This window comes from Dermochelys coriacea, chromosome 4 (assembly GCF_009764565.3).
Source record: "Dermochelys coriacea isolate rDerCor1 chromosome 4, rDerCor1.pri.v4, whole genome shotgun sequence".
In the NCBI taxonomy this organism is placed as follows: Eukaryota; Metazoa; Chordata; order Testudines; family Dermochelyidae; genus Dermochelys; species Dermochelys coriacea.
Window position 1 is genome coordinate 46,169,526 of NC_050071.1, and position 25,375 is coordinate 46,194,900.

At 40.8% G+C, this 25,375-nt stretch overlaps 1 protein-coding gene across 9 annotated transcripts in view; it reads left to right on the forward strand.

Annotated features, from left to right (window-relative positions):
• JADE1 (jade family PHD finger 1) overlaps positions 1–24,917 on the forward strand; it is a 96,471-nt gene extending 71,554 nt beyond the window's left edge. For 8 of the 9 annotated variants that reach the window (XM_038398128.2, XM_043513510.1, XM_038398127.2 and 5 more), the window contains 7 exons: positions 3,139–3,326; positions 7,260–7,471; positions 9,313–9,480; positions 10,650–10,766; positions 14,833–15,357; positions 20,632–20,749; positions 22,994–24,917. In XM_038398128.2, the coding sequence (XP_038254056.1) occupies positions 3,139–3,326; positions 7,260–7,471; positions 9,313–9,480; positions 10,650–10,766; positions 14,833–15,357; positions 20,632–20,749; positions 22,994–23,895 (2,230 nt within the window). In that variant the 3' untranslated portion in view covers positions 23,896–24,917. The remainder of the gene's footprint in view (positions 1–3,138; positions 3,327–7,259; positions 7,472–9,312; positions 9,481–10,649; positions 10,767–14,832; positions 15,358–20,631; positions 20,750–22,993) is intronic. The other variant, XM_038398132.2, reaches the window with a different exon arrangement.
• The last annotated feature ends 458 nt before the right edge of the window (positions 24,918–25,375 follow it).

Genomic DNA, 25,375 nt, shown 5'->3' on the forward strand with positions numbered 1-25,375 from the left:
TGAGTATATTTGTTAAATTATTATTTTTGATAACTATTTTATGTTAAGGTGCCGCGCTCCTGACTCTGGGTTGTCTCTCACTCTTCCTACTTCCCAGGAGACCGGCTTCCCTTTCAGTAGCAAGTTGTAGCCCAGCTCACTTACTGTTATAAAAACTAAACAGAGAATAGCAGCTGGCTCCCTCTTCAGTTTTTATAATAGGAAGTGAGACTTGGCAGTGGCCCGGAGCTCAGGAGTTGCTGCTTAAAGCACAGCTGCGCTTCTAGGAGAAGGGATACAGGGCAGTTAAAAATCTCACTGTTTCCACTGATAGCCCCCGCCTATCTTTCCCTTTCTGTGGGGATGGTGATGTTTTGCTGCAGAATTTGATTTCCCTGCTGTGTGTTGCTATGCCCTATTTTTATATTTTTCAGATCAAAATACTGTACAGACGCTCCCCGACTTACGCATTTGTTCCGTTCCAGCCTTGCGTAACTCAAATTTTGCGTAAGTCGGAAATGTATACCCGACCGTTATGCAAAAAAAACCAACAAAACCCCTCCTAATTCTAGCTTATGGAACGTTTTCTGTAAGTGCAGATTTGCGTAAGTCAGGTTCTGCATAACCCGGGGAGCGTTTGTATAACTTCACAAGAGGTGGAAAATACTAACACCATGTAAAGATCCCTCTGCCCTGCCTGCGTTCTCTCACCTCTTCCTCTTCCAGGAAGCAGTGGAGTCATTTGATTCTCTCCACCCCTGCCCCTCATGAGGATTGTAGAAGCATCTTTTTTTTCTCTTCCTGCTACCCTTCACGTGTGTAGGGGACAGACTAGGGTTGGTTGGGATTGGAGGAAGGGAGCCAAATGGTCATTATTGCTCATTAATCCTATAGTTAATACCAAAATGCTGTATTGATCTTGTGCATAATTTTAGTAGGAGGGAAGCATGACTGTAAAGTGAACTAATGACATTCACTGGCAGTTGATGTAGACTAGGAGGAAGTACAATACATTTCACAGAGAAACGATTTTTGTTATTACAGTGCCCAGCAGTGAGCGAGGTGCTTTGTAGGAGGAAACAAAGAGACAGAGTCGCTGCCCTGATGCAACCAATTAGGGTAACAAACAATAGCGACGGGATGGGGCAAGGAAAGACGAGGATTACAGCAATATGTCCATGTGGTGACTCACTGCTAGAACGTGCTCATACTGATGACTCAATTACATGTTTTTGGGTATACAGTAACTTATTACTTTACATCATGAAGGTAAAAAAATTGACTTTTGCAGGTCCTATGAAAATTGGCACTATTTTGGGCAGCATGAGCAGGATGCTGCCTAGAGAGCTATAATTTCTCTATAGTAGGCGATTTAGTGTGTAGAAGATTTGGAGAGCAGTGGTCAGTCTAAAGCAGTTTCCTTGTGAGATGTAGTATATAATATTGCAGTACAGTAGTATTCAGTATAGTACAGCCAGGGCTGGCTCAAGATATTGGGGCCATTCCTATAATGACTGATACCTCCCCTGCTGAAAAGCCCAAGATTCAGTGTATGACTTTTCCTCCCATTCTGCTTCAGATTCCTGTGATGTTCCAGAACTGGTTTGGTACCATGATGGAGGCTGGACTAGATAAATGTGTCCAGAACTGGATGTGTACAGATATAGGGATAGTGGATCAAGGTTTCTTGTTGAACAGGAGAAAACATGCACTATGTGTCAGCTAGGCCACAATAGAGTGAAGGACATGCTACTTCCCCCATGGAGCTCTCTCATGAAGTCGCTCATTCTCCACAACATGAGGCACTGGAGCATGGCTGCCGTAACCCTCACAATAGCACTAGTGAGGCTGCCATGATCTGAGGACTCAGCTGGAGGCTGGGCGCATTGCCTGAATTTGATCCAGATATAAGTTTTATTTTTTGTAGCATCTTTCATATAAATTGAATCTCAGAATGCTTAGAGTTAAATAAAGGAGAGACTGTGGAACCTCCTTTGCGAACATCCAGAGAACATTGATGTGGGTGGGGCATATGGAACCTGCTACCTGAAGTCAAGGTGTTAGCAGTGCAACCGCTCCTATGGGCTGGAATACACCTCTGCCCCTGTACACTGTAGATGCGTTCTTTCTTAGTTACTGGATCTGTATAGTCAAAGAAATCCAGGCAACTAAAGTGTAGAGCAAGCTACACTGTTTTAAGTGTTTTGCTCTGTCTCCCAAAGTCCTTACTGTTAACAAACTGTGCTTATGCAGTTTAAATGTGGTTGCAACCAAAATATGCTTTAATTAAATCTGGCTTGCCACTATGGGGACCCAAACAAACTATATTAGGCTATAGTACAGCTGCATCTGAATTTAAAAACAGTGGATGGATTTTGTTTTAAAGTCTGGCTCAGTCGAGGTTTTAGTGATTTTGCAGGGGGAATGCAAATCCCTGTGAGCCTGGATTTAGATCTAAGCAGGTAAGTGATGGAGGGACTGATTATAAGCAATTTTATGAATTGTCATTATTATTTCCTTGTGGAAAGGCATCTAAGATGTCGTAGAAATGAAAATTACAGCTATCTATACAAAATTACTGTAAAAACAATAGAATTTAATAGAGAATATTAGCAGGTGTATGGAATTTTTAAACGATCCTATAGAATTTAATTGAGAATTGTATCCCTATTGTAGTGTTCAGTAAGTTGATTTATATCTATTATTATTAATTTAATTCCCATGCACATAGTACCTATCATCACATTAACAGAGTATGGCCTATATGTCTTTAAAGTGTGTCAGTAACAATTCAATTTAAAAGTAGCAAGTACCATGTCCTCTTGCAGGAGATGATTTGTAATCTCTCTTCTCTTAAATCCACCTGTAAGTCTTTTAATGAACTAGAATTTTAAAAAGGTGAATTATTTCATGTAGCATTGCAGGTCAATTTTAAAAGATATCTGAATGACTCCTCTGTTTTATGTACCCATTCTTACTTCCTGCAGCTGTGCGGGACTTTGATGCTACAATATTGCTGGGAATTTTTAGTTGCATAGAATAAGGAAGTGCAATTTAACCCCCAGGCACTAATCACACAGCAGGATTAAGCATTTTCCAGTCTGTGCTAGGAGATTTACAACCTGGTATAAGTAACATCTGTATTTACTGTTTCTTCAGGGTTGTGTCTGAGACAAAAGCAGTCACATTTACAAGACCCAGGAAGTACATCCTTTCTTCAGGTTCTGAGCCTCCTGAGCTGGGGTACGTTGACATTCGAACCTTGGCGGACAGTGTGTGTCGCTATGACCTCAATGATGTGGATGCAGCATGGTTAGAACTGGCCAATGAAGAATTTAAAGAGATGGGTGAGAGAAGCCTCTGGTCTTTTTTAACCCTGTAAAATTATGCATGCTGCTGAAGTAGGCTGGCAGTTCTGTGCAGGGTTTGTGGGTGAGAAAACTGGAAAGGAAGAGAGAGGGTGTGAATCATGTACATTAGGATGTAGTTTATTTGTGATCTTATTTTTAAAAACCACTAGCCTCTAAACTCTTATCCCCAAAAGCCCCCAATGAAGGGTGGCATTGCTACGATGGGCTAGATCTGTGAAGAATATCAGACCTATGCATAGCTCCATTAATGTCAGTAGAGTTGCACTTGTTTACATCAGATCACCCACAAGAATTCCCTCAAAGAACTTTTTTGCTATTGTTTACTTCCTTGGAGATGATATCAGATAGACAGTTTAAGTCATCTGACTATCTGTCCATCCATCCTTTTTTGCTTGCTTGCTTTTCCATGCATCCCTTTCCTAAAATGGAATGAGAAAACTCTCAGCCCTTCTATAGCTAGTTATTTTTTTCTGTTTGTACAGAAGCAGTGTAGTAGACAGAAGTGTTCGGGAGGTTTAAAAACAGAAGCCAGACTGTTTGGGGAGTGAGACAGCAAAGAATTGGCTCAGTGATGCCTTTTGAAAATGTCCCAAACTCTATTACTGTGTCCCTGGTTTTCAAACAGGAATGGGATTCGTCCTGGTGGGGCTGAGAGTTCCCCCCAAGAAGAGGTTGCATGTCCAGGAAGGGAAGAGAACAAGACCACTTTTTTAGTATGATGTGTGCTCCAAAAGTGGGAGCACACCATGGATTTTACTAGGGTTACACGGGATATAAGTCAACGCAGAATTTTGACCATAATGTCTAGATATGTGGGAATATATTGTGCCAGCTAGAAGGGTTTTGGATATTTTCATGAGCATAGATAATACTATTGAGTTTTACTCGGTGGCAATTCCCTCATTTGCGTTATGGTTACAGTTTTATGGGTTTACCTGGACACTGTCCATAGACTAAACAGTTACAGGACCTGGCAATCCAGGGTGAGCTGGTTATAAACTTGAAAAAAAATTATCCTGAAGAAAACCCACACAGAACAAACAAAATCACGAACTCTGACCTGGTCTCATGTTCAGGCTTTTTACCCAAATCTCAGGTCAGGCCTATTTAAATACACAAGGTGGATTTACATGATGTCAGTCTTAGGTTACACTTCTGGCTGCTTTTAAATATTCAGCTTTATTTAAAGAAGCCCTAAAAGTGAGCAGACAGTCTGAGACACTCATGCATTCTCTTCATCTCTTTCTTTCCCCTTCTCTCCAGGAGAAGAAGGGGGCTGTTGATCCTGAGGGGCACCAGAGGGAAGGCTAGCACAGCATCAGTTACAGCACAGATGTACATGAAAGTGATATAGGGTATCTCTGTAGGAAAGGAAAGAGGAGGCATGGGGTTTACCCTGCAGCCAGCAGCAGATATAGTGACCATGGAGGCATCCTCTGCAGGCTCATTTCATTGTACAAACTGATCAGAGGGCAGGGGGAGAAGAAAGTTCAGAACAGAGCAAAGTGAAAGTTCCTACTTGTGAGAGACCATGTCAGGTGACAGGAGAAAATAATTCCCTGTGTTCGGAGAACTGTGTCTGGTGCCCCATTATTCCCAGCTTCTCCTGATTTTTCTTAAAAATTATAGGACAGATTCAGCTCTTGCTTATACCGTTGTAACTTTAGTGGAGTTGATTTACGCTGGTGAAATTCAGGTTGGTCTCCTGTGAGCTACAGCAGTATAGTCTAGGGATAGCCATGATTTGACAGGTTTTACTATGATCCTAAACATTTTCTTACGGTAGATTTTTGTGACTGATATGCCAGTGCACAGTAGTTTGTTTGCTATAACCCTTTACACATGTAGTTATTCTGTAAAAGGTGGGAAAGAAATTCCTTCTTGGCCCCCGCAGGCAGTGCATGCGAGACCTGAAACATGACATTTGAGTTACTCTTATAAAAATTTTGCATAGCAAAAGATATTATGGTCACTAAAATGAGTAATTACTTGTTAACCTCCAGCTGTAGCATTTATCTGATCTCCTGTGGCTGTGAATTCCAGAGGTTGACCATGACGCACTCTGCAGTGCTCCTTTTGATATTTAAAATGTGTATTATTTTTCCAAAAGACCAGATATAAAAATAGAAAACTTTTTAATAAAAACTCTCATGATCATTTCTAAATTTATAGTCATTAAATTACAGTGAAGTCCAATTGTGAGGCAAATTCCAGATAACTAAATCTATAAGGTGATAGAGGCCACTGCATTGGGACTTAGTGCTGTTCTAAACGCCTTTCAAACTACCAACTGTACTAACTCATCAGCTTTCAATCCATCGTTACCCGCTTTCCAGAATAGCACTTCTCTGCCATTAGGGACAAATTCTGCTCGCTCTTCCACTGTGGAAGTGCTACGGGAGGGCAGAATTTTGTATGTTGCTTGTGACAGCTGCCCTTCAGCTGTGGGGCCAAAAGGGTGAGAGCTGGGTTGGAGCAAAGCAGAGGAGTCACTGCTTTGCAGATTCTCCAAACCATTCCCCCACGATGAAGGAGGTACCTTTAGGTTGGCAGACCTGTTAGAAAGTTTCTTCTCCAGCTCTGTGATTTGGAGGAGCTAGGGATTCCTTCTCCATCTTTCTGTGGAATTCCTCAGAACCCATGTGAATTAGCTGCCCTGAGAACGAAGAAGAGGATTTGCCCTTATAATACACATGTCAAGAGTTTTCTATCTTCAGTATGTCATAGTAAACAGTAATTATTAGGAACAGGATTAAAACCACAGGATCTTTGTTTTTCAAAGCCTGTACCCTTTTGCAAACTTCCATAAGGATCTCAGTTTGGAAGTGCCAGAGATAAACTGGCCTTGGTGGAGGAGAGAGCTTGCTTTGGAGTAGTATGGCTTTCTCAGACATACAGGTGTCTGTGTGAAAGGGGTTGTATAGGGCTTGCTGCAACACCAATTCTGAAGCTTGACTGGTTCTTGTAGGGCCATTAAAAGTTGAAAATGGGATACTTTGTCAAGTAGTTGTATCCACATAGAAAGCTGGACTTCATTTGGTATCTTTCTTGCTGAGTTTATTGTAGGTGTTTTCAGGTCCGTAATGAACGTTTAACATGACGGGTCCAGTTTTATTTTTATTACTACTGTGATTTAGGTGATGGTCACTGTGGTGGTGTCTGGGTGTAATGTTCAGACACAATCACTGTGATTAAAATGGACAAGCCCCACATTTATATATTGTATCCAGTATAATTGGGTTCCCCATATATTTGAATAATTATTTATTTCTTGGTACAACAACAGATCCTAGCCAAGATCAGGACCTGATTGTACAGGGTGCTGTGAAAATGCACTACATGAAATAAATGATTGTCTTATCTGGGTTACGGATTCTAACACATCAAAATGTACCTGGTAGATTTTGCATTGGACTGTATTATCATTTTGATGGACAGTTTGTTGCTCACTTGGGGAGTGCTTTGGTCCTAGAATCACTCTCAAGAGAGTCACCATTTCCTAAAATGATTGAGGTCACAAAGTTGAAACAAGCAACCGTAGATAGTGTTGTATGAGAAGGAAAGAGAGTGAGATCAACAGAGACAACCCAGAGAGGTGGGACTTGCTTGTGAAAACTTTGAGGATATCAAATATTGACTGAAATGAGTAAATGTCCATTATTTCAACACAGATCTAGGACTTTGGACATTTTTGCCATAACTACTATGCACTTCCCCTCTAATGTTTGCCATGGCAACCCTATAGCCATAAATTAATCCTCGACACTGGAGGTGGTCTGGCGTGTTGTGCCATTTGCAGCTTATGGCTCATCCTGGGAGAAAAGCTCAGCCTTTGATACATTGATGGAAGGAGCTGGGGTTCCAGATGTTATCATTTTAAAAATCCATTGTGTTGGATTAATTTCCCAGGAATGCCTGAACTGGATGAGTATACGATGGAGAGAGTCATGGAGGAATTTGAACAGCGATGCTATGACAGTATGAATCATGCTATTGAGACTGAAGAAGGGCTTGGGATCGAGTATGATGAGGACGTTGTCTGCGACGTTTGCCAGTCCCCGGATGGGGAGGATGGCAACGAAATGGTGTTCTGTGACAAATGCAATATCTGTGTACACCAGGTATGGCATCCCGATGTAGAGGTGGGCGTTGCCTTTTGGGCAGCTTATGTGCTGGGGCTAGAGACAGACGATGGGTGGTTACAGAAATATCTCAGAACTATTACTGTTAAAGACAGATTTAAAGATAACAGGCCAGATTCCTCTCTAGTGTAACTCATTGATTTTAACTGAGTTACACCAGTAGTGAAATTGGCCCATGGGACAAACTCACAAGTGATGTAAATATAGGTTATACATTAGTAAATATGTACATTTACTACATTATATGCTGAGAGGGCAAAAGGTGGGAGTGTAGCAGGAAAAGCAACCAATTGGAGGATGTAAGAAGATATAAGATTAAAATGGGGCTGGTACTGCTTTATCTAACAGCATCTTGTACCCTTTTGCTGGTTGCTTTTGTTGCTATAATCATGCCCTTTTTGCTACTAAGTTTGTACATTACACTAGTTTACACTGACACTACCATCTGCATTCCCAATGAATTTGGCCCAGTTGGTTTTGTTCTACAGATATGTCTGCAATTTTTTGGTTTGATCCCTCACTTTCCACACACAAGCCATGAGATGCACTGAAGTCCTCTTTTTTGGCAATATATTTTCGGTATCAATAAATTTGATTGAAGAGGAAGAGGAAATCTGAAAAATGATGACCTCCATCCAACTAGTAGGAAACCAGGAAGGATTTATATCGTAGTTTAAACTTAATTTATGTCACCAGGCTTGTGGTTAACAGTTGGTTTTATTCCATGTTGGGGTGACTCTGAATGAGGCAGACCAGGAATTTGAACCTGAATCTCTCACATGAGCTAGAGAAGTGCCCGAATAACTAGATTATTTTGAGGACAAGACAGCACAACATGTCTTTCTGTGGAAATTAAACAAGCCTTTCTTTGCATGGAAGAAGGAACAGATATGTTTGTAACACATCTGCTTCCTCGACTGCTCCATTGTGAAAGAGACCTTGCTATGGGTCTTCTTTCTCTCCATCCCTTAAAATGTTTGCTTTGTCATTAAGCGGTGGGGCAGCTCTGATGTTTGATAAGCAAGGAACATTTAATACAAATACATAAATGTATTTGCATGTATGGTGGTGAAATGTATCTTTGAGCGTGGCAGTGTGCAAACATTGCATATCTTGTAAAGTGGTCGAAGAGTTTAAAATTGGCACATTGATAAATCTGTAGCCATTCTGTCTTGAACTGTGATCACATCAAATCTTAGAAGCTAGAAAGGGTCAGAACTGGCAATAGTTTGGTTGGAGGTCTCCATAGACACTCCAGTCTACTACAAGATATGATGTTAATCATTCAGTAGATGTCACTTTACCCTATGAGTAAGAGTTGAACTATACGTTGGGGGCATCTTTAATGTCATCATCTCATTTTTCAGGTGAGATGCAAAACCAATGTCCTATCACTTGTGGTCCTTAAAGATCTCATGGGACTTTATAGCTCCAGTGTCCTGGCTAACGTCCAGCTCAGATATCTAACCAATCACAGAGCTATCTAAATTTCCCTTTCTGTTTAATTTGATTAATATATTCTTCCTCCCCTAAACTGTTGTGGAGTGTTGTTTTGCATTGTTAAACAGCTGGAGTTAGCTCCCTTTCAGTAGTGGGAAAAGTATCTGTATATAATGTGTATATGGAGTTGCTACATTTGTAAAAGCACCTTGCCATCCTTCAGAACAAAATTGGCTACATAAATGTAAGCTAATATTATATAGCATGCAGTCCCATAAAGGGCTTTGAGGTTAGCAAAAGGCTAAATGTAAATCAGTTAATACTAACAGGAACATGCTGATGTTTCCTTTTCTTCCCCTCCTGTATAAACATGAGTACAGGCATGTTACGGAATTTTAAAGGTGCCAGAAGGCAGTTGGCTATGCCGGACCTGTGCGCTTGGTGTTCAGCCAAAGTGTTTATTGTGTCCCAAGAAAGGTGGAGCTATGAAGCCTACTCGTAGTGGGACGAAGTGGGTCCATGTGAGCTGTGCTCTGTGGATTCCAGAGGTAGGTGTCAATCCAACAGATGTACCTATGTTCAGATTCAGAGCAATCTTGGAAAAGACAAATCTGCTCATAACAACAGACAATCTGATGTCTGTTGCTATAATGAATGTAACATCCATGCAGCATTTGTTGTTAGGGAGTAGAAAAAAATAAAAGATAAAAACAGGGAAACATTCATTTTCAATTAAACATAGAGGACATAGAGTCTGGCAGGATAATACACGATCTATAAGAAAAAGGTAATTACATTAGCTCGGTGAACTACAATACAAATGGCTCATAGGCCTAAAAAAAGGACAACTGCTGGGAAAGCTAATTTAGTAAGAGCACAAAGTAAGCACTGTTTGTATTTGTAAATGGAAACTCAGAACCTGGGTAAGCAAGTATTTGGATTAACAGTGGTAATTCTTGAAAGTTCTGGCATTTAAAATATTCATCCTTTAAAATCACTTAAATTGATGGGGTTTGCATCAAAGCTGTTTCATTTTTATTGGGGAAGAAGTGGTTTTGAAACTGGATTTTTCTCTCTTTGTAAACTGAAAAACCTGGAACATATTAATTTGGCATGTTACCAAGCAATGAAACAGACTCCTAATGGAGAGTTGTACTTTTATTTTTGCTTGGGGTGGGACCTACAAAGGGAATTAAGCATTGCAATGATATTATGTGCCTAGAAACTTCTCGAACAACACTGTGATCCACAAAGCCTGACCATAGGTACCTAGTCTCCCTGTACAATGAATGGGGATCCACAGAAGCCAACATGCTATGTAGGGAGGCACCTAAGCTAGCCAGTGGGAGATGCTGATCAGAGGAGTGTATGCTAAGCATGCTTACTGGATTGGGCCCTACGTGCAAATGCCTATCTTCCCCTGGTTTGTGGATCATTCTGCGGCTTTGGCGCGAGATAGGCATCCAGACGCCTAAAGCAAGGCAGCACTGCGTATGCTCAGAGGCAGAAATAGAGGTGCCTAGGGAACTCTTACCCTGAAAAACTTGGGTGCTGAGTGAGTTTAGGTGCTGCATGATTCAGTGGCAGTTCTGTGGATTGCAGTGGAGCCAAAGCTGGGACTTAGGCGCCTAAATCTGGGGTTTAAGCACCTAAATACTTTCATGGTTCCCACCCTTCTGCTTATCTTTCACTGTATATTTTTCACTCTGATGCTTAGGTGAGTATTGGCAGCCCAGAAAAGATGGAGCCCATAACCAAGGTGTCTCACATTCCCAGCAGTAGATGGGCATTAGTGTGCAGTCTTTGCAATGAGAAGATTGGGGCATCCATACAGGTAATAAACTAACATGAGTGTGTTTGTTATAGATGTAAATGTGCATTCTATAGAACCTCCCTGATTCCCTGCCCAGTTTGCACAGAAAAATGTTGGTCTCTTCCGACATCTCAGTAGAGTTTTAATAGCAGGTAATGTAGGGAGGTTATAGTTTAAAGATTCCTAACTTTTACAAAATGTACTTAGGTGTGTTTATCAGAACACCGAAATATAAATAATGAAATTTGAATGAACTTGAATGAATGAATGAATACTTGTTCAATGAACAAAATACATTTTGTGGTGCATTCTCCTTGCTTTTTAAGTAGCACTTGTTCATGGGGGGAGGGATAGCTTAGTGGTTTGAGTATTGGCCTGCTAAACTCAGGGTTGTGAGTTCAATCCTTGAGGGGGCCGTTTAGGGATCTGGGGCAAAAATTGGGGATTGGTCCTGCTTTGAGCAGGGGGTTGGACTAGATGATCTCCTGAGGTCCCTTCCAACCCTGATATTCTATGATTCTATGATTTGCTCCTTAATTTGTAAAAGTGAGTAATTTTCTGTGGCCAAAATATTTAACTTGGATGCCAAAAACTGTGTGCTAAAATTTACCTGCATGTATATTCAAGGTGGTTGTCGAGTTAGACTCCCAATTCCCCTTGAAAATCTTCCCTCTGATGAGCAGGTTGATTTTCAGAGATGGTGAACACTGAAGTCAATTGGAATGACAATACTCAGCACCCTTCATGATAAGGCTGTGAATCAGGTGACTAAATATGTATTTAGGCACCTAACTTTAGATGCCACCCAACTTTAAACATTTTGGCCTATGGGTCTACCAGGGATTAAAGTGAATTGGTAATGTCTGCAGCTGTGGGTAAGAAAGGAGTTATACTACCATAGTCTTTTTTTATCTGATAAATAATCAGGTGTTCTCATTTGTTGGTCTTTTTAGTTCAGTTATGAGAATCTCTGCCATTGAGCTTCAGAGTACGTAGGAAAGAAACAGTTTGCATTTTTAGAATCTGCTACAAAATGCAAATGAATCATGAGCCACAAGCAGAGGAAATACCAGGCCCTTCTTCAGCTGGTGATGAATATCCACAAATTCGGCAGATTTAGGGGGTGGCTGGCTTTGCAGATAGTTTGTATTCTCTAGAATCAGAGCTTCAGGCCTTGATTTTCCCATTGCCTTGCACCTTACAGAATCATGTACACAACTGTAAGGTAGCTGTCAAACACTAACATTTTGATGTTTATTCTCACTTAGCACAGATGTAAATGACTGCACAAGGTGCAAGGCAATGGGAGCATCAGGTCAAGTGTGGTCAAGGAAATAACTATCTCCATGTACAGTAAAGAATTAATCTTTGGCTGTGTATCTAGCACTAAAGCAAGAACACCAATATCCTGCTTCCTATCATCAATTTGCATTCTTGGCAAAATTCCAATATGGGTCATATACTTCCTAATGAATTTATCTCTAAAATTTCAATGGGATGGGGATTTTTCACTTATTGTAAAATGTTCTGTGGCGTTGCAATATGGTGTTAAACAGGATTGATCTGCCCCAGAGTTACCTGCATTTCAGAAGTAAGTGAAGAGGTTCCTTGTATACATTACATCAGCTTGTGAAATTTATAAAGCACTTTGGGATCCTTCAGGATACAAGACAATATATAGATATTATGTAAAGGGGTGTTAATTCTGATAGCAGTTTTACAATATGTAGAGATCTACAGTACATATTGCTTAGATCTGAATCTTAGTTCTATTGGTATCACTGTGAGAAAGACTACAGGTATGTTCGAATGCATTTTAGAGCATGTGGTGTCCTGCCTTTGCTGGGGAAAGTAAGGCTAGATGACCTAATTGTAGGCAGAGTTGTGCTATCTAATAAAAAAAAAAAAAGTACGTAGCAAAGCACTTTAAAGATGAAAAGTAGAGCTCTGAGTTCTGAGTTTAGATCACTGGATTGTGCCACTCTCTCCTGTGTTCCTCTATCGCTGAGGCATTGATGGCGTTTTCTGGGAAAAGTTATAAAATAGTAATTCAGCAGACATTCCAGTGAAACCTTTCAATCTGTTTGTCAGCAGCCTTGTTTGCTGTTCTCACTTCAATCAAGGTATGAAATAATATACATATCAAGTAAAGAAAATTAATCTGTCCACTGTATTTTAATAAATAAAACAGTCCTGTCTTCTATCTCTTGGAAATTTACATAATGGAGAGATCAAACTATTTTGTCCCCCAACACTTGTTTGAGGTAAGTCTGTAGCAGTTTCATACTGAATACAGATTTTTTTTGGTGTGGTTTTTTTACATTCTTGCTCTGAAAACCTCTGTCTTCTGGAATAACAGAATGGGATAATATGTATGCTGAACAGCTGCCACTTCAGATAGTTACACATTTAAAAAAATCATTTGGAGAAATACTCTTGGTTCCAGTTTTCTGTGACATCACCAAAGAGTATTAGTGGGGCTTTGTGATACAAGAAACATGAATGCGAGAGTATTCTCATGGCCTATAAATACTTCAAATTTTGCTGTGAAACTTTTAGATAGCAGGAAAAAAACAGAATTTATGAAGTGTGTAATAAAAAAGGTAATAATCAACTGAATGAGTGGAGGGAGAAGAGGCAGTTTCTCCAGATATGTTTTATATTATGAGATGTTCACACTAATTTAAAAAGCAAACTGCTTGATGTGTGCATAGGGATGGGCAGAAAGCAGTTGCTGCAAGCTGGGAAAAGCAAGACTGCATTTTCTTCCCAGTTCAGATTTCCTTCAGATGAGACAAGCTTTCCTCTCCACTCAACAGAACTTTACTTTTGATACAAGCAAATTATTAAGAGCTCCTAGTAGCATGGAACTTGCTGCAAAAAGCACTTCTTTTGTGTTGTTTAATATCCAGCTGTGCTGCTGTTGCCGTTTGTCCACAAAGCATTTATTTGGAGGAGGCGAAAGGGCAAAGAGGGTTTCACCATTTTTCATATCCTTTCCAAGTATTGATTTTATTAAAGAACGTTTATCTGAAACCTCTGCAGTTTAAACTCTGTAGTATACATTTAGCTGACATCTGGCTGCTGAGTCAACTTGAGCTGGAAAATCCAGAGGAGACAGATACTTGGCTTTGTTACAAAACACTGTATAAATATCCTGCTGCAGTGCATTTCTCTTTAAGGTTAGATCACTTGGGTTAAGTATAGTTTAGTCCTGTCATAGTTTGTCTGTGACTGTCCTTTCCACTTTTATTTCTCTATGTTGGGGACAAGGGTCCAAGTCAAGGGGGGATTTTAAAAAAAACCTATTTTTCAATTTATGGCTGGTTATGGCTATTAAACATTTTGCAAAAGCAAGTTAGTTACAGTTAAAATCAAGTGCTAAAGCAGTTTAGCTCCATGATGGCTAGATTTAGCTCCATGATGACTAGATGGGAGATAGGGGAGAGCCTGGGAGATGACAAAAGAAGCAAATTGTAGTTTTTTTTCATGTGAAGTAGAAGAGCACTAAGTGACTGAAGTAGTGAATGTCAGTGATTTAATATGTGACATTCTAAATTGAGAATAAAAGAAAAAAAAATCCCACGGGGCCCTTGCTTTTTAAGTAGCACTTGTTCATTTGTTTGTTGGTTTGCAAAAGTGGCCAGTTCCAGGTGCTGAGAGAGATTTTAATTAAAGTATCAGACTGGCTGGGAGCCACAGGATATTTTCCTCTCTGGAGTGCTAGCACACCCAAAGATGATTGTTTTGCCTGTCATGATATTGCTTTAAGTGACTAGCTCCAGTGACCATGAGAAACCTCTTTTTGTGGAGTTGCTCATATTGAATAGTATGATAAGCCCAGGGGAAGTTAATCACTCATGTCTGCGAGACCACTACATTGTTGCTTGAACTGACAGCATTAAATTGCAAACCTATTAGTGAGAAAGAACTTGGCTTAGATGGAAAACCCAGTACTGTGGTGTATTGTACCGCAGTTGTGCTGGTGTAAGCACTGATCTCAAAGGAGTCGTGGCTGTGTAGGTATTTTGTCTATAGTATGAGACTATTTATTTAAAACATGTTTATTTTTTAAAATTTTCTGCAGTGCTCAGTGAAAAACTGCCGAACAGCTTTTCATGTCACATGCGCATTTGACCGTGGCTTGGAGATGAGGACCATCTTGGCGGAGAATGATGAGGTCAAGTTCAAGTCATACTGCCCCAAGCACAGCTCCACCAAGAAACTGGATGATGAACACCTCAGTGAAAACACCAGCCATGAGAATGGGACACAGGACAGCTCCCCTTGTGTCCATATAGAGTCCTTTCACAGCCTTGATCAAAACCAGGAGGAGGCCCACAGGGTCAGTGTCCGCAAGCAGAAGCTCCAGCAGCTGGAGGACGAGTTCTACACATTTGTTAATGTCTTGGAAGTGGCCAAGGCCCTGCGGCTGCCTGAAGAGCTGGTGGAGTTCCTGTACCAGTACTGGAAGCTTAAGAGGAAAGGCAATTTCAACAAGCCCTTGATAACCCCAAAGAAAGACGAAGAGGACAATCTAGCCAAGCGGGAGCAGGATGTTTTGTTCAGGAGACTGCAGCTCTTCACACACCTCCGGCAGGATTTGGAGAGGGTAAACCAATGCAAGCTTATGCTTGTGGGGAGACGGTGCTGTGTTTGGTTAGCTGAGTTCACAACCTAAATCAGTGATGATATATTCCCTTGGTTATTGCCATAGGATGTGGGCAACCAAATTTTGTTCCAACCCAGTGCTCTGAAGATTGCATTGAATTTGTTGAACAAGTTGCAGCTATCTTCTTTTGAATAGAGAGTCTCAGCCCCCAGAGGTGACAGGTCCTGGCAGTTAGTGCCCAATCTCAATCTGAACAGTGTCGGATATGTTAGATTAGATGACTCTTGTGGTCCCTTCTAACCCTAAGATTATATGTCTGCACTGTAGCTGGGAGTGAGCCTCACAGCACAAGAAGATAGATTCACATTAGCTCAGCTTGAGCTAGCATGCTAAAAAATAGCGTGGATGTTGTGGCTTGGGTGGCAACTCAGGCTTTCAAGTCCACCTGACTCTCTGGGTCTAAGCTCAGGTGGCTAGCCCGAGTCTCCACTAGTGCCACAACATCCACACTGCTCTTTTTAGTACACTACCTTACAAGTAGTATATTTTCACTATCACAAGCAGTTAGCTTGTGCTGCTTTCTCCTGGTGGTACCTACTGCTGATGCACATTTTTCAAACAAATGAAAAACCAAATCACAGTCTTTCCTTGTGTCTTTGATGTGGAGCTGGCTTGTTTTTACTTTGCTAACAGAACAGTGTGAGGTCAGCATTTCACCAGAAATATGTGCATAATATTTTGAGTAGACAGTGGCATACCATTGGGTTGGGTTTTGAATGTTAAAAAGTGTAATGGAATGGTATCAGCTTGGTGTTTTATCCTTAGTACAGCTGCCTTAACAAGGATCTGAAATTGAACCTTTGCTCTTAGATTAACAGGCAAAGAGAGAGAGAGATTTTTTTTTTTTTAAAAAAAGGCCAGAAGGGACCATTACTGGCTATACAGTCTGACCCAGCAGATCCTTTATCAGGTCCAAAAAACTTGTGGTTGAACTAGAGCATACATTTTAGAAAGACATCCAGTCTTGATTTACAGAGTTCAGGTGATGGATTCTATCCCAACCATTCATAAAACTATTCCAAGGTTAATTACTCTTATTAGTAAACATTTATACCTTATTTCAGTTTGAATTTTTCTAGCTTCAATTTCCAGTCAGTGTCTCTTATGCATTTTGTAGTATCAGAAATCTTCTGTCTCCAGAGGCACTTACAGGTGTTCAAGTCTCCTCTTAACCTTCTCTTTAAAGAGCTAAATAAGTTGAACTCCTCAAGTCTGTGTATTCTCCAGCCGTCACAAGTTATTCTTGTGTAATATTCTACACCCTCTCCCATTTTACAACATTCTTTTAAAAGTCTGGATACATTATTCCAGCAATGGTCATGCAAATAATAATGCCTCTCTCCTCCACCTTGACATTCCTGTTTATATATCCAAAGGTTACATTAGCCCTTTTAACCACAGCTTGGATTGGTAGCTCATGTTCAGTTGATTAGCTTCTAGTCTGACTCCTAAGTCCTTTTCAGAATTGGCACTTTCAAGAATACAGTCTCTCATCGTGTACATGTGACCTATATTCTTTGTTCCTAGATGTGTGACCTTGCTTGTTTGCACCCAGCTTACCAAGCAATCTAGCTCTGCAAAGGTGACTTGTCTTCATCATTATTTACAACTCTGCCAGTCTCTCTGTCATCTGCAAATGGGGCTCAATACAGGGGTAACTGGATGAAATTCAGTGGCCTTTGTTATATGGGAGGACAAACTAGATCTAATAATGATCCTTTCTGGTCTTAAAATCTATTAACATGATTTTAAATTTTCTTGGAGATCATTGGTAAAGTATGATTAGCACTGGGCTGAGAACCTATCCCTGTAGAATCCTACTAGAAACAACTACTCGTGGATGATTCCCATTAACAATTATGTTTTGAGGTCAGTTAGCCAGTTTTTAATTTATTTAACATGCCATATTGAGTTTGTACAGTGTTAACCTTTTAGTTAGCATGTCATGCTGTCACGAGTCTAAAGCCTCAGAGAAATCTATATATACTTCATCCACTAAATTTGTAAGCTCAGAGAAATTTTGAGTTTCACAGAAAGATAACTCAACTGTGATGATAGGGCATATAGCTCTGCAACCTGCTGGGACCTGACTACAAGTGTTGCACCCAGCTTGGGTGGGATAGGAAAATAACCAGCCCCTCTTGGGCTCAGGTTGTGTTGATTTGCCTCACATCTACCTTCCTGTGGCAGTAGCATGCCTGCTTCTGCTGGCTACAACCATCTCTTTGTGCTGTGTGCACTGTGGGCCTCTTGTTTTGCAGCCCACACAGAGCAGCAGGGAATGGTGTACAGCAGGCACAGGGCATGCAGCTGCTACCATGCCCATCTTATGAGAGGAAGTGGAGAGCCAATTCCACAGTTTGGTGACAATGGTGCAGACTCAGGTTTGCGGTCATGGCCTAAAAATTAGGCCGGATCCTAATGGGGAGTTTCTCTATTGTGATATTTTTGTGCGACTGTCCCAATCAGCAACAAAATCAAGAAAAAATCCTCTACCACAAATCAGAAAAAGATTTATATTTTAGAAAACATTCTTCAAATATGTGTCTGTGTGGATCCCACTGCAGGCACTCATGCATGCGTGATCAAATTTTCTTTTGACTAGCAGTGTGTCAATGCAGTGCATGCCACCTCTTGCTCTCTCAGCCTCCCTCAGATCTCTTCTACTGTCCACAGCAGTGAGATTGAACCTAGCAAAGCGTCCAACCCACTAATACTTAGCTAGGACTAAACTTCTGCAAAACCTTCTGAAAATCATCAGAACCACGTCTGATCTTCTGTTTTGACTAACATGAACTGACCACCAACTTTCTGAACAGAACTTCTCTGCGCAGACCCCTTTGTCCAGGGTTTCTCTAATGGCAGACTCAAAACCCAGGGGCTTCAAGTCCTGTCCATTTTGTGATAGACTACTCCCCCTGAAGGTTGGATACAGTAGGCATGCCTTTTGTCTGGAGAAATCACACATTTCAAGCACATGACAATCCCCTTATCCCCTTCTCTGTGAGGACTCAAAAGTCATAAGTTGGAAGGCTGAAACTCCACCTTCTGCAACAGTCTATGGAAAATCTCATGATACCCAGGGGAAAGAAGCTCCAGAATCTAATTAATGGACAGCCAGCATCATCTGCTACCCCATCGAGTAGACAAACAATGCCTAAGAACACTGTGGAGAAAAAGTGCCAAGGAAAAACCTGGCACTGACATTGGCACCAAAACTGACCTACTTTAATATGGAAGCTGGTACTACCATCCCAGAAGTTGAACACTGAAAGGGAATGCTCTGAGCACTCAGGCAGAAGCTCAAGAAGAAGCTTAGGACAAACAGAGCAAACTCTCCAGAGACAGTTTTTCAAGTCCTCACAGCATCAAGGATGAAGGAAATGAACAGACTGTGATGCAAAAGATTTTGCCAGCACTAACATTGACCCCGAACTTGAGGGGATGAAGCTCAGGCAGAACCAGGTCCGTGCCGAGATATACACCAGCACCAACACAGACTCTGATACTGAAAGCACATTACATGCTGGTGCTGTCCCTACAGGAAGTCTACTCCTCTTCACCATACTGGAGCATACATTCTCCCTGTCACAGAGCAGAGAACCTTCTCCTTTAAGGTCTGCATAGGACTGCCGAGACACCTATGGGGTAATCCTACAGGCCTCAGCTCGTCTAGACTCCCTTTCAAAGATTTCCTTTTGAATCACTGTCTGAGTGCTCAATATGCTACCTTACTATCAGTCAGTCCTGTGGCCATTATATCAGCATAGAGTCAGTGAATTCCAAACTCTTGTGTTTGGGCCGTCTTATACTTCCTTTCAAAGGGACAAAGTGGTGATGAAACCATACCTCAATTTCATTCCTCAGGTGGCCTTGGATTTATTCAGGTGGATTTTCAATACCTTACCAATTGTCTTCTCAAAACTGCACTCAACAATGAGAAAAGCAACGAGATGTCTCAAAGCCTTGCTGTTAGCTCAACAAGACAAAGCCTTTTAGATTGTCATGAGATGGCTTGCGCCAAATATTGCCACAATGAGATGGGCAGACAGAGACTCACTAAGTGGATCACACAGTGCATTTCCACCGGCTGTCAGATGGTTGGTTAATGTCTCCCTCCGAAAGTCTGTTCCAATCTCAGATCTGCTAGGTAGCTATGTAGAGTGATCTGCTGTCTTGTAAAACATTGCACTTGACATGGCAGCCAAATCAATTGGCAAGATCAGGAGAGCAGTACTACAGTCTCTGTTTGATCGACTGTAGCTGAAGTTCCTCACTCACACCATCCTTGGAGGATACTGCTTGCCAGTTATCTGTTGTGGGATCCACACTGACTACAACAGCTCAAAGAACAATAGCTATTTACTCTACAGTAATTGTGGTTCTTTGAGCTGTTGTAGTCAGTGTGGATCCTATACTCTATCCTCCATCCTCATTTTTCTGAGTCCCCAGCTATCACAGGCTTTTAATTGTAAGGGAGGGTCATGGGCAACCCCATTCTACGTTCTTGCATGGACAAACACACAAGGAAGTACAGAGCGCATGCACAGCCCTGATGGACACTGCTAGTGGGGAAAAAAATCCACTCTCACATGCATGAAGTACATGTGCTCTTACAGTGGGATCCACACTGACCATAACATCTTGAACAATCAGTTACTGTAGGGTAAGTGACTGTTCTACACAGAGCCTAGCGAACAATTAATAATTTGGTTTCACTTCCAGTTCTTTCAACAGTCATGCTATGTCTTTCATACAGTTGCATACATAAGAGCCCTACTGCATGTATTAATTGACCCAAATGAGACTAAAATGGAAGGTTCATGAAGGACACTCTTACAACAACCCAAATTTTGACCCTATAAGCTATTAAGCATAACTAAAAAGGGGTGTGTGTGTGTGTGTGTGTTTAATAAGTTTAAAAATATGTATGTATGTATCCAATGGCAGAGAGATGTGGGTATGGTCCTCAAAGATCCCTCCTTATTTCTCCTTTTACTTCCACCTCCAACTTCAAAGGCCTCATGTTGTGTCTACCTTCTCTCTATGCAGCCAGGGTTCAGTGATTCTCTGAGCATCATATACGGTAGAGGAGGATACTTAGCTAACAAGCTGTAGAGGCAGAGACAAACTGGGTTCTGGATTCTGTACCAGCCTGGTACAGTTTATAGTTTTACTATCATGAAGCTCAGTGACATTATTTGCATTTTCTAGGTTCGGAATCTGACTTACATGGTGACCCGAAGGGAGAAGATTAAGAGATCTGTTTGCAAAGTCCAGGAACAGATATTCAATCTCTACACAAAACTTATGGAGCAAGAAAGAGTTTCAGGTATGTTTCACATTATCATTATCATTATTATTCTTCATTATCACATCCAAGCAGAGGAACAAAATGGTTTGGTTAAGGTCTTACCGTTTTGAAGCTTACCCTTCCTTATATTCTTGTTTAGTTCACTTTGCACCGGGAAGTTGGAGAAAAAAACCCCTAATGAACCAAGAGCCAGTATATTCTAAATTTTCAGCTACAACATATTAAGGACAGTCACATAAGAAGCCATAGAAATAGATAAGTAAGTGGGCCTGAATTAACTAGCCATCTCTGTGGAACTGAGTGTCCCAAGGAATTGAAAATGGGATGAAGAGACTTTTGTTTTAGCTCACTGCTTCAAAACCTTCCTAAATTTCTATAACCAATTTTTTTCCCACTATTGGTAGTTGTTAGTGGGCAGGGACTGTCATCTATTATGTGTTTGTTTAGCACCCAGCACAATGGGGCCCAACCTGGTTGTGGCGTTTAGGAGCTGCTGCCTTATAAACATTTAATAGTAATAATAGCTGTTTGGTGATCTCAGTCATTTCATAGTGGATGGGTGTCCCCAGAGCTGACACGCATCTAGGCACCCTTATCAGAAAGGCCCAGCACTGAATGGGCCTGAAGAAAGAACTCCCCTTGTTCCTAGTGGTGGTCTTTTTGAGGTCATGGATGAAGCCCATCAGCTTGGGTGTGTGCAGAACCTTTATGCTGTTATAGTTCATGCAGAAATCACACTTCTCTGAAAATGTTGGACCAATTATAGCTACAAGTAAGATCTAAGATCACTGTAACTTGGATCTATCTATGTTTTTGTCTCAGTTTTTTTCTTCGTACTTTTGACAGCCCTTTCTGTGGAGTCAGCTTCACTTTTCCCCCCACTCTATTTGTAGGTTTAGTATTTTCTCATGTTGTTTATATTAGTCTCAAACAACAGGGGAGAGAAAACATTTTTAAAAACAAAAGGAAAGTGTGTGGATAACACCACAGATTTTGGCAATATGAACCCAGCAGCAGGTGTAGTCAGTTTTTTGTTTTTTTTTTTAAATTGATTAAACTTCAAGTTGACAGAGTCCCTTTGAATATGTTATAAAGGAAATGAGTTATTGGTAAAAATCACTTCTTTAACAGATTTTCATTTGATTTAATGTTGGTTTTCCTTGGCTATTATGGATTTTCTGCATTTCCAAGTTTAGATGAAGAAAAGACAATGATAGCTCTGCTTGTCATGGTGTTTTCTGAATGTATTTGTATTCATTCTTCAACCAAAAGAAGTTGCATAAGTAAGAGAAAAATCACATCCTTGTTCATTTGCCTGTCAAATGTTTCATTTTCTATCCTTCCCGGATTAAACCCTTTCTAAAACACCATCAAGATGAATTCGTCTTTTGGACCCCAGCTGGAAGCATTGTGAACCTATTAAAATCAATTGAAAATGGAAAGGTCTACATTTCAGCACATTCTGCTTAAGACCAAGCATGTTGTTGGGATCTGTCAAACGAAAGGCACGTTTCTGCTACTCCAAAAGTGACTCAGATATTCATTTCAGTTTTTGACTAACAGTTCTTCTGAATGAGTCTGCGAGACAGTGGTTTTAAAGGCATGAATTCTGCTGGAGCAGCAAACTGACGTTAAAAAATCATTCCCACTCATTTACTGCTCACTGAAAATAGTTGCTTCTCCAGCAGGAAAATGCTACATTGAAAAGGTTAACTAGATTATCATTAAGGATTTAATAATTAGTCAGCTGCACAATCAGCTAGTAGAATCATGCTTGATGACATATGTGGTAGTTTGTCCATGTAAGTGAAGATGCTTTTTTCCAAAGAGTTTAATCAAGATTCGATGTTTGTCTAGAAGATGTGTTCTAGTGCAAACACAGCTATTGGACTTGAAACAGTAATACAGGGAAGTCCTAGGGCCTGTGTTATGCAGGAGATCAGACTAGATAAACACAATGGCCCCTTCTGTCCTTAAAATCTGAGCTACACGTTAGCTATAGTATCTATAGCGCTATGGAAATTGCATCTAAATAGAATTAGACCTACAGTAAGTAGGAGAGTTACAGAAGGCTGATCACTGGCAGATGTTGGACATTACGAAAGCCATTAAATGCTGGTCATGCTCCAGCAGGATTAAAACAAGTTGGAGGCAGGAAAGAAAAATTTGAGAGGAATTTTCGGAGGTAAAAAGCAGCAATTATATGAAGAAAGTGATTTGCTGTGGCTGAACTGTGAAGTAATTTCTCTATGTTGCTTTTAGGTGTGCCTTCCTCCTCCTTCTCAGTAGAAAACGTGGTGTTGTTCAACAGTCCATCTTTGGGTCCTGATGCTCCCAAGATAGAGGATTTGAAGTGGCATTCTGCTTTCTTCAGGAAGCAAATGGGCACTTCTCTGACACACACACTGAAAAAACCACACAAGAGAGACAGAGCAAGGAACAGCTCTGGGAGTGACAGCAAATCCCTGCTCAAGCAGCCCAGCCGAAGAGAAAGTGTTGCAACTCCAGGTAGCTTTTTAAATTTTGAAAAGGCCTTTGCAGAAGCACGCATTGTATCAGCACAACAGAGAAACGGGATAGTTATGACAGACCACAGGAAAAGAAGAGACAGTCGTTCCCCTTATGAGGTAATCAAGGCAGAACTGAAGGAAAAACCTTGCAAGCACAGCCACAAGCCACTGACATCCACAGAAGTGTCTCAGAGGCAATCAGAAAACAAAAGGTCTGTGAACCATCCAGGTGGTAGGTCAGCACCTGGCACACGGAGGGATATAGTGCCTAAATGCAATGGATCTCTCATCAAAATAAACTATAACCGGCCTGTGGTTAAAGTGCCTACTACACCCACAAGCCCAGTGAAAAACTGGGGCGGATTCCGAATTCCAAAGAAGGGGGAGAGACAACACCAGGGAGAGATCCAGGAGGAGACCTGCCACCAGAACTCTAACTATCCATACTTGGGCATGGGCAGAGTTTTGCCTAAAGACAGGGCAAAAAGCAAACTAAAGACAGACAGGGAAAATGATGGGTATGCTCCAGATGCTGAAATGAGTGACTCAGAAACTGAGGTGGCTGAGACAAAATGCAGACAGCAAAGGCTTAGTCCAAACAGCACTATCAACAGGAGGACAGACATTATTAGGAGAAGTATCCTCGCTTCCTGACTGGGCAGTAAGACATCTTCAGCGCCGTGGTCAATAGAGGCACTGCCTACAAACCCACTCTGCATTATTTATTGGTGTGAGGAGGGGAGGATGGGGTTTTAGACATGGCTACAGATTGACAAAGAGATAAACAGTTACCCTGAGCTGTATAAAACATGTTTACGTGCACTTAAGACTACGATTTTGCCCCGTCCCTGAGTCCGTATAATCTATTTCTGTGAGAAGTTTGAATCTTTTTTATTTGCAACTTTCTTGAGGAAACATGACAACATCACTATTAAATCTATTCCATCACTATGGAATCTTTGGTGGAACACTAAAAGAATTCATTAAACATGTGGGGGAAGGGGAGGTTGCATCTGTCTCTCTTTAGCAAAACAGCACCAACAAGAATTTTTTCCTCTCCCCAAAAGCACAAACTGTTAAATTAACTAGTGTATGCTATATCAAATATGGTTATTTAACCATCCAGCATTTCTGAACACATTATAAATGCTCACTTTCCTTGGACTGTGGCAGGTCTTGAAGCATATTTGCCTGCAGAATGTTTTTGGTGTATTAGAGTTCAGTATACATGGCAGCTCTAAATCTTCCGTAACTCCAGAGAGTTTACATGTAAATACATCCAACAGGTAGTCAGATTTAACCACAATTATTGGAGAAAAATGAAGGAGACCGGTTTGAACTGCAGCTGCCTAGTGATACCACATTAACAACATGAAAAGACCCAGTCTGAGTACAGAGCCATACTCCTAAGCTCTTCAATTCTGAGGAAGGAATACAGTTAGAAGATAGTTTGGCCAGTTCTGAGAAAGGGACAAATTTATGGCCTACTGCATTCTATGGAACAATCCACAAAGCAGATTTACCATTATCCAATCACCTGCCCAGGAATAAGATGACAATTCAAGTGGGTATGACTAACTTGAAGGCACTAGTCAGCAGGATTTCCCAACGCCAGCCACTTATGCACTAATGGTATGTACTGGGAAATCCAAGCATCTGACACTAAAACGTTACTTTAAAAAAAAAAAAAGACAAATATATATTTAAATAGAATAAAAAGGAAAGGCAATAAAGTGTGATTAGCTCTTTACATTCAGACAAAGATAAAGTGATTTCATTCTATTCTGGACTAGAATTGATGAGAGAGGGAGCTCACAGTCTGATTACATAACTTTTTAAAATAACAGCGAATGGCAATAACTAGTGAGTAAGCTATCAGCAATAACATTAACAGTACATCGAGAGACTGTTTGTGCACTGAATAGAGTGCATATATATGTTTGTGCACTGAATAGAGTGCATATATATGTTTGTGCACTGAATAGAGTGCATATATATATATATGTATCATAACAATGGATGTTACAAGAGCCTGAAGTCTTTGGAATTCTGCATCAATGTAAGTCAGACATGAAATAGTTGAAAGTAAGTTTAAGCAGCAGTGAGTTTAGAAATGTGGGCAGATGGAAGAATC